General features: G+C 34.3%; 1 protein-coding gene across 1 annotated transcript; it reads left to right on the top strand.

The window, feature by feature from the left end:
- Positions 1–267: 267 nt before the first annotated feature.
- On the top strand, positions 268–2,538 carry LOC144996988 (indole-3-acetic acid-amido synthetase GH3.5-like). Its single transcript, XM_078956802.1, has 3 exons — positions 268–688; positions 779–1,689; positions 1,785–2,538. Exons 1-3 carry the CDS (start codon positions 357–359, stop codon positions 2,372–2,374), a joined length of 1,833 nt encoding a protein of 610 aa, XP_078812928.1. The 5' UTR covers positions 268–356; the 3' UTR covers positions 2,375–2,538.
- Positions 2,539–9,213: the final 6,675 nt, after the last annotated feature.

The raw sequence follows: 9,213 nt of genomic DNA, 5'->3' as shown, positions 1-9,213 counted from the left end.
CAATTTAAGTAATATATTATGTAAAATACATATTAGAAAACCCAGCAGAAATAAACTATATAAAGCAAATAAAAAAGTTGAACCTAATAACTAATTTATTTTATAATATTTGAGATTCTATTTAGGGTGAAATTATCCTTGGAGTTCAATGGTCATCACAAATAAGCACCCATAGTAGCCAAATAATTTACACTCATGCCATTCCCTTCGACACCCAGTTGTTATGCACCTTCGCCTCCATCTTTCGTCTATATAAACAACACCTTCTCTCTTCTTCCCTCCCCACAACCACCATTTCTCTCTCTAAAACCACTCACTTGCTCTCTGTGCAGTGTGCACCACCGTCGTTAGCCACCATGCCTGAGGCTGAGGGACCGAACAACGACTCCACCACCCTGACGGACTACAATCTCACCGAGAAAAACAAAAAGTGTCTTCAATTCATCGAAGACGTCACCTCGAACCCCGACAACGTCCAACGACAGATCCTCTCCGAAATCCTCACCCAAAATGCCAACGTCGAATACTTAAACCGCCATGGTCTTTCCGGCTACACTGATCGTGAAACGTTTAAAAAACTTGTCCCTGTTGTTACCTATGAAGATCTCCAAAACGATATTACACGCATCGCGAATGGCGATAAATCCCCGATTCTTTCCTCCCACCCGATATCCGAATTCTTAACAAGGTACCATTTTTTGTTACGTAAATACATCAGTTTACAGTGTTTAATTTGGTAGTTTGAATATACTTTTAACCGGTTTGTTTTAATTTGTAGTTCAGGGACATCTGGAGGAGAGAGAAAACTGATGCCCACCATTGAAGACGAGCTCGGAAGAAGGTCTTTATTATACAGTCTTTTGATGCCAGTGATGAACCGGTTTGTACCCGGTTTGGATAAAGGCAAAGGCATGTATTTTCTATTTATAAAATCCGAAGCAAAAACCCCCGGTGGGCTCGTGGCCCGACCCGTTTTGACAAGTTACTACAAAAGCTCCCATTTTAAAGAAAGACCTTACGACCCGTATACAAATTACACGAGCCCGAACGAAACCATTCTCTGCCCCGATTCGTATCAAAGCATGTATTCCCAAATGCTTTGCGGGTTGTACCTTAACAACGAAGTTCTTCGGGTCGGGGCAGTTTTTGCTTCGGGATTCATCCGGGCTATTCGGTTTTTAGAAAAGCATTGGACTCTTTTAAGCCATGATATTCGAACGGGTACTTTGAATTCAATTATCACCGACCCGCTCGTGAGGGAATCCGTGATGAAAATCTTGAAACCCGACCCGAATCTTGCCGATTTTATCGAACTCGAGTGCTCAAGGAAGTCATGGCAAGGGATTATTATGCGATTATGGCCGAACACAAAGTATGTCGACGTTATCGTTACCGGGTCCATGGCTCAGTATATACCAACTCTTGACTACTACAGCAATAAACTCCCTCTTGTGTGCACAATGTACGCATCTTCTGAGTGTTATTTTGGGGTTAATTTGAACCCACTTTGTAGCCCTAGTGACGTTGCGTACACACTCATTCCCACCATGGCATATTTCGAGTTCCTACCTGTTCATCGCAACAATGACGTGAGCACCACGAAAGGTGAGAAAGAGAGGCAACAACTCGTCGATCTCGCAGACGTTAAACTCGGTCAAGAATATGAACTCGTTGTCACCACTTATGCAGGTTTCTTTCTATTCAAACTAATTTTCACGTTTTTCAGCTGATCTGTTACTTCATGTGCACAGTGCATATGCTGATTAAAGATTATGAAATTACAGGTCTTTACAGGTATCGAGTTGGTGATATTCTTAGAGTCGTTGGATTTAAGAACAAAGCACCTCAATTCAGTTTCATTTGTCGAAAGAATGTGGCATTGAGTATTGATTCAGACAAGACTGACGAAGTGGAGCTACACAAAGCAGTGGAGAACGCGGTTAGCCACATGGTCCCATTTGGTGCGACTTTGACCGAGTACACGAGCTATGCTGACACAACCACGATCCCTGGTCACTATGTGATCTTTTGGGAGGTTAGCCAAAATGGGTTAACTCAGGTTCCAGCTTCGGTGTTTGAAGATTCTTGTCTCACGATTGAAGAGTCGTTGAACAGTGTTTATAGGCAAGGGCGAGTTTCAGATAAGTCCATAGGAGCATTGGAGATCAAGATTGTTGAAAACGGGACGTTTGATAAATTGATGGATTATGCTATCAGTTTAGGTGCTTCGATTAATCAGTACAAGACTCCGAGGTGTGTGAAGTTTGAGCCGATTATAAAACTGTTAAACTCGAGGGTTGTGTCGAGTTATTTTAGCCCAAAGTGTCCAAAATGGTTTCCGGGGCAAAAGCAATGGATCAGTAATGTTCATTGATTATGAATGTGATTGGACTTGATTATAGGTAGGAGTTTAAGAAAAGAAAAAAAAAAAAGATGTTGGTTTATATCATTTAACATCTTTAAATGTTATAAAGTATTTTCAAGCAAGGTATGTACAAAAACAATTTGGGAATCGAAAAGTTGGTTATGTCTTGTTCATTTTCGTATTATTTGTTTTGATATCGACGATCATGAAAAGTGAAAACACACACATATACTTTTATGAAAGCATAAATTTTGTTAGAAAAGTAACATGTTCTTTCAATACTTTTCCATGCATACATTTTCTTTCTGGAACAAATAATCTATTGCATGAGAAATACTTGATATATATCATGCATATTACATACAAAACAAAATTAAATATATATGTCGAAATGTTGATCAAAATTATTGGAAATTTGAAATCGGGCCAAAAAGATGAATTTTGGGAATGATAGTGGAATAAACATGCATTGCATCCGGTCTACCGTTATTTGAAAAGTTTGAGCATGTTTTAACTTTCGGCTATTATAATTTATATATATTTGTATAACATAAAATGTATTCTTTCTTGTTTAGAACGTAATTATATTATATTACCGGTCAATTATTATAAACTTAATATCTACTAATTAATGTGATTAACTTTTTTAGATTGGAGCGGTTATATATATATATATATATATATATATATATATATATATATATATATATATATATATATATATATATATATATATATATATATATATATATATATATATATATTAGATTGGTAGCTTATATTTGTGATCAACTAATTAAACTATTGATAAGGACACAATGTAGACGTCAAAAACTTGTGTTACAATAATTGGAAAACAAGAAAAGTAAACCTAATTAATCTAAGAGAGATACAAAAAATACCACTAACTCTCATTCTGAGTGAATAACAAACATACATGTCCCTTCAAGTGGTCTATTAATTTAGAACCACCCAGATAAATAACTACTATTAAATTATTCTTCACAATTAAGAAATTGACATTTGAAAGTCAAATTGAGGAAAAAGGGTTAAGTATTAAATCAAAGAAGTTACAATCACACGTACTAATAAAAGCAAAGTAAACTAAACGAAGTGCAATTCAAGTGTTTATGTCAACTCTTGCTTGCACCTCACAAAGTGTGGGATTGCTTTGAGCAATTAGAGGGTTATCCTTAGATAGCTTTCTTTAAAGGAATATCTTAATAATTTTACTACCATTTACTTTTTAAATTAAACTATATTATATTACGGCTAAGATATGCATATACATGTTATATTAGAAAACATAGAAGCACGTTAAAGGCATATGGTATGCACTCAATACTCATGATGCATTTTATTTGTATGAAACTATAATCACACCCGAAGCAAGAAATTTCTATATTTACCCATTAACCAAATTAATCTGGAAAGACCAAAAAAACACATTTATCGGTTGTTAAAAAACACATGAAATGGATCAAAAAAAGAACATTGACGTGTATGGACGACTGGTTTTTATTTAATGCATAAATAAGTATGCAATATAAAATTTTGTTGATTTGATATGTATGGTAAAGTTTAAAATGAAAGCACTACTAGTAGTGTCACCTTTTTGGTAAAAGTTCATGGGACTTGGCATGCTCCTACGTACAATTCAAGTGCACCCTTCAATCATTTGAAAATGGAAAATTTTAAAACACCACTCACTTCGAAATCACTTGTACCAACCGCATCCGTACTTGTACATCTAAACTTAAAAGGACATAAGCATCTTTATACAACAATCATCTTATCCGAGAAATGAAAACAATTGGCCATGATGATTAGACAAATCACAAAAGTTGTTCGAGACTTAAGTCTTAAATTGTTAACTTTTAGTATGTGGTTTGGGTTGATCCACGAATTCGACTTGTTGTTTTTAAGATTTTATAGATAATTAATTTATTAAATATGATTTAAAGTTATATTGTTATATTAATTAATAATTTAATTCAAAAACATGATTAAGAACAATGTAATCATGTACATGTATCTTAAAAAAAAAAAAACATTTTAAGCAGTTTACATACTAACTTATAAAATGGGTTTAAGTTAAAGTTGTGATCATTTATTTTAGGGTAAATTGCATCAATCGTCCCTCATACATTTATCAGAAAGCGTGTTTAATCATTATTTTTAAAAATTAAATCGGACCTTCTCTCGTTTGATTTAACTTTGCATGCTTCATCCCTCAAAGACGATTTTATTGCGAACTTAATCCGTTCCAAAACTAAAATGATGATAATACCCTTATATTTTTAATTTTCAATTAATTTAATGTTTTTATTATTTTTATTATCAATTTTTTAAAAAATAGAGGCCCTACATTTTCCCCACCCTTTAATTGTCGCTAATCAGAAACAAACTCACAAACTTAGTGAAGCCACTTCCAATGATAATACACACCCAAAATTGTCGGCTAAATCGCCGGCCACCATCATCGTTTCCACATCTAGAGAAGGTGACCTCACAGAGCCACCATCAACACCTACCATCGTCTCCAGCCAACTCTCTAACCCACAATTACATCTCATCAATCGATGTTGACATCACTTCCAGCGACATCTGAAGTCACCGCCTTGTCGGATAAAGGTGACCTCGCAAAACCGTCATCACCACCTGTGTGACTTTTCCAGACCTCCTATCACCACCTCTTGAAACCCTATCGCTACCTCCAAACCCACATCTAAAAATATGAAGGGATACGACATCGGTCTAGGGTTTGTTTTATAACACTTCAGATGGAGACAACGATTTAGGGTTTGCGTTTACCCATCTCTTCTTCTTCTCCGACCATTTCTGACAGGGTTTGTCGGCCTGTTCTTTCTTTTCGGTACATGAAATGGAGTTCTTAAAGAGAAAGGGCTACAAGAGAAAGAGAATGTGAAGTTCTTTCTTTTCTATCCTCAGAGATGTTTTTAGGGTCACAAAAGATAAAAATGACAAATATTGAAATTGAGAAAACGATGGTGGTGATGTTTTGGTCTTTGCAGATAGTTAGGTAGATGAAAGAAATATATATATATATATATATATATATATATATATATATATATATATATATATATATTCTTTTTTTTATTAACTGAAAAATAATAAAACAAATAAAAAATTAAAAATCAAATTGTAAAGGGTAAAATAGATTCTTTATGTCTGGAGGGATGAAGTATGCAATGTTAAAACAAACGAAAAAGAATCCGAATTAATTTTTGAAAATAAGGATTAAACACGCTTTCTGACATGTGCACAATGAATGATCGGTGTAATTTACCCTTTGTTTTAACTATTAAAAAGATATGGTTTATTCAACTTGCCAATAATTTTTATCCGTTCTAAATTGTGTTATTAATATGAAAATATTGATTACATTATTTTCATAAAAGAAAGTGATTCTTCGGAATAACATCTAAAACACCGTCAATAGTTTACTATTCCGTTAGCGATACCGTTAAGTCCTCTCTAGAATATAGAAACACGACGCGCGCAATTGACGGCGGAATTGCATGCTGATAAACACGTCACGTCCTATGTGATTGGTCGCATACACGTGTGGAAAATAAAGACATATAGTCCAAATTGACTGGGCCACCATCACACGTGAGAGGTATATATGCCTTGCTTTTTCCTGTCGGGCCTAGGCCCATTTCAGGCCTGGCATCCAATATTTTACTTCATTCTCTTATAATTCTTATACTATATAATAGATATGTCTGTTTTATTTTATTGTATTATATGATACATTCAGTGCTAATAATAGGAAATAGACTACAAGGGGTCATTGTATGCTTTTTTCAAAATGGTTAAATTATTTATTTATTTTATTTGAATATTATAAAATAATTAAGCTATTAAATATGTCTACGGATACAGTTCGTTTGGAGTTGGTAAAATAATCAGAGTATTATTATTTATTAGTAAGCAAAAAAACCATGGTGGACCAGGCTGATACGTGAACATTTTGTTTGTCTATTTTTTCAAAACTTATGTCGATAATTAGTGTATTATATATTATTAAGTAATAATCTTCCTTTTTACTAAAACAATTTTATTGTTTGGAACAATATTACAATATCAAATACATTTAAAGTGATTTGGACTCATTCCAAGTGTTTGATCTATTTCATGTTTAACCAGTTCTTTAAACCAAACTAACATGTTTTTAAACGAGTGAATTTGACTGTCACTTTAATATATTTTCCTAAAAATACATTATTTTTCATTTAACAAATTTGGATATATGATGATGAATATGTTTACTAAGTGATATCAGTAAAGCCCAGTTGGTTGATCCATCACACATCTTGATTGGGACACTTATTTCGAGTTTGATGCAAGTATGTAACTATCATCGACTTCTATTTTGGACTTATTTATTAATATTATCTTTGATATAAATATGGATAAAATTTTGGTTTCAAAATATTTAAATACGTTTAGTTGTGTCTCGTTGATTTCGAGGTTCTATGTGAGTAATAAAAATGGACTTCTAAATATAAATAGTTTATATATAAATAAAATTCGTTAATACTATAATAAGTAACAAATTTAATATTCAAAACAAATTAACGATAATATGATTTACAGCCTCAAGTTGGTACATTAAATTTAAACCTATATATCAATGTTGCAAAACTTGTTAGGCGCTCCCAGGATGGCCAACTAGCGAGTAGCGGGTATTTGGTCTAGATGGTAACTACTTGGATTGGATAAATCATATGACATTAATTTTAGAAAAATTATATACATAACAAATATCACAAGTTTATTAAAATTTATAACAAAATAGATGAATATCAATAACAATTATAGATTTTTTCTAAGAAAAAATCAAATTTTCTGAGTTTTTTTAGGGTTTGACATAGTTTTTCCGAGTTGACCGAGTTGGACAAATTTTCTCCGAGTTTTACCAAATTGGAGCCGAGTTTGACTGAGTAGCCCCAAGGTTGATCGATTTTAACCAAGTATGACCGATTTCGAGTATTTTTGGTTGATTCCTAATTAGGGGCCTCGGAACATGTCAGAGTCCGAGTACTCAGTCGCTTAACCCGAGTTTTGCAACATTGTTGTACATACATGTATGTAAAAAAATATGGTCCCGTCATGATGTAGGCCTTGTGCGGTCACTCACTGTAACATCCGAACTTTCAGGTATATTAGTGTTATTTATTTATCTCTTGAGCTACTCAGCGAGTTGGTGCTCCAACTCGTCGAGTAGAGTCGCGGCGTGCCACGTGAGTTTAATGATCTACTCAACGAGTCCGAGGAGTCGACTCGCCAAGTAAGTGTTGGGATAGAAACCCTAAATCCCTGGGTTTGGGGCCTATTTAAAAGCACTTATAGCCTCATTTGCGGCTACACTTCCCTAAGACCAAACCCTAAACGGCCTTTGAGCTTTGAGAGAGTGTGTTTTGCTAGTTGTGAGTATTTGGTGCATCTTGTGAAGAGGAGAGGAGGATTCCAAGCCAAGGGACAAGAAGGTACTGCTAGATTTGAGGTTATTTCACTTCAGAGCTTCTGTGAAAGGTATAAAGCTTGCACATTTCTCATTATTTTGTATAGATCTCTTGATTTTGTGAATCTAGGGTTTTTCCACCCAAATATAAGGACCTTGAGTGTTTTTATGTTCTTTGAGAGGGTTGAACTTCAGATCTGGACCATATGAGGTCCCTAGAGTCCAAAATGTTGGATAATGTGTCTAAGTCTATAACTATTTCTGGTATGTACTTGACCCGGTTTGGCATGGTCCATTTAGGTTGCATGGCATCATGCACTTGGGTAGACTAAAATGAGAGAAAGGACACTTATGGTTTATTAATATATTATAGGTTATGATATATTAGTAATATTATTTAATTAATATTGATCAAGAATTAATCTAGAATTAATTTTGTGAACAAAAGAAGACTAATTAAATATATGGGCTAATTGTGTAATCATCTATTTCTTTAATAGTGGGCTTGTAGTCCATGGTGTATTGAGTTGCTAAAATCCATGAGATGCTCCATGGTGGTTTTGAACCCATGGATCCAGGAAATGAAAAGTCATGTCATTTAGGGTTTACATGGTGTAACCCTACTTGTAACACACTATAAAATGGATGTGTTAGCTACCAAAATCGACCACTGGTAAAGAACAAGAGGGCATAGCCGATTTCTAAGTGTGTTGCATTTCTCTCTAAGTTATTCCAAGTGTATTTAGTGTTGTGTGAAGCATTTGAGGCATCACATTTGGGGTGCTAGGCTCACAAGGTTTTCAAAAGAATTCCAGCAACAAAATGTATGTATTTCTTACTAGCTTTCATGTTTAAAAGTTCCCCATGTATGCTAGATAGGTTATGAACCTTGGAAAATCAACTTTGCATGTATCATAGTTAAACATAGATCCAAGGTTTCTAGGGTTGCATGTACACCATAGGAGTGTTAGAATGTTCAAAACCCATCAGTGGTATCAGAGCCTAGGCTTGTTTTCTTGATATTTGATGCAAACTTGTTGAAAAAGATTAAAAACCTGCTGTCTGGATAATGGACTCGACGAGTTCAAGACCAAATTCATCCTACTCATCGAGTATGTCTTGCACTTGACGAGTAGGAGACTCTGACTGCTGTTTTTCGACTTTTGCTGCTGGAAATGGACTAGAAACATTACCCTAAATTGTTTTTGGTGTTTTAAAACTTGTTTTAGATGGTCTAATGGTTATGTTAATCCATTTACAATGGCTAATATCAAAATCCCATGTTTATATGTGTTCCTATGATTCTTGAAATTTTGATATGCATGTTCATGAGCTTATGAGTTATTGTTAGATC

The sequence above is a fragment of the Lactuca saligna genome, chromosome 5, assembly GCF_052625555.1.
Source record: "Lactuca saligna cultivar CGN05327 chromosome 5, ASM5262555v1, whole genome shotgun sequence".
Taxonomy (NCBI): domain Eukaryota; kingdom Viridiplantae; phylum Streptophyta; class Magnoliopsida; order Asterales; family Asteraceae; genus Lactuca; species Lactuca saligna.
Note: the sequence above shows the minus strand (reverse complement) of the source record. Positions and strands in the feature narration are given on the sequence as shown.

Excerpts from the sequence above, each read along its gene's own strand:
- LOC144996988 (XM_078956802.1), top strand. The coding sequence starts at position 357 with ATGCCTGAGGCTGAGGGACCGAACAACGACTCCACCACCCTGACGGAC. Across the intron at positions 689-778 it reads ATATCCGAATTCTTAACAAG|TTCAGGGACATCTGGAGGAG; the intron begins GTACCATTTTTT and ends TTTAATTTGTAG. Across the intron at positions 1,690-1,784 it reads CGTTGTCACCACTTATGCAG|GTCTTTACAGGTATCGAGTT; the intron begins GTTTCTTTCTAT and ends ATGAAATTACAG.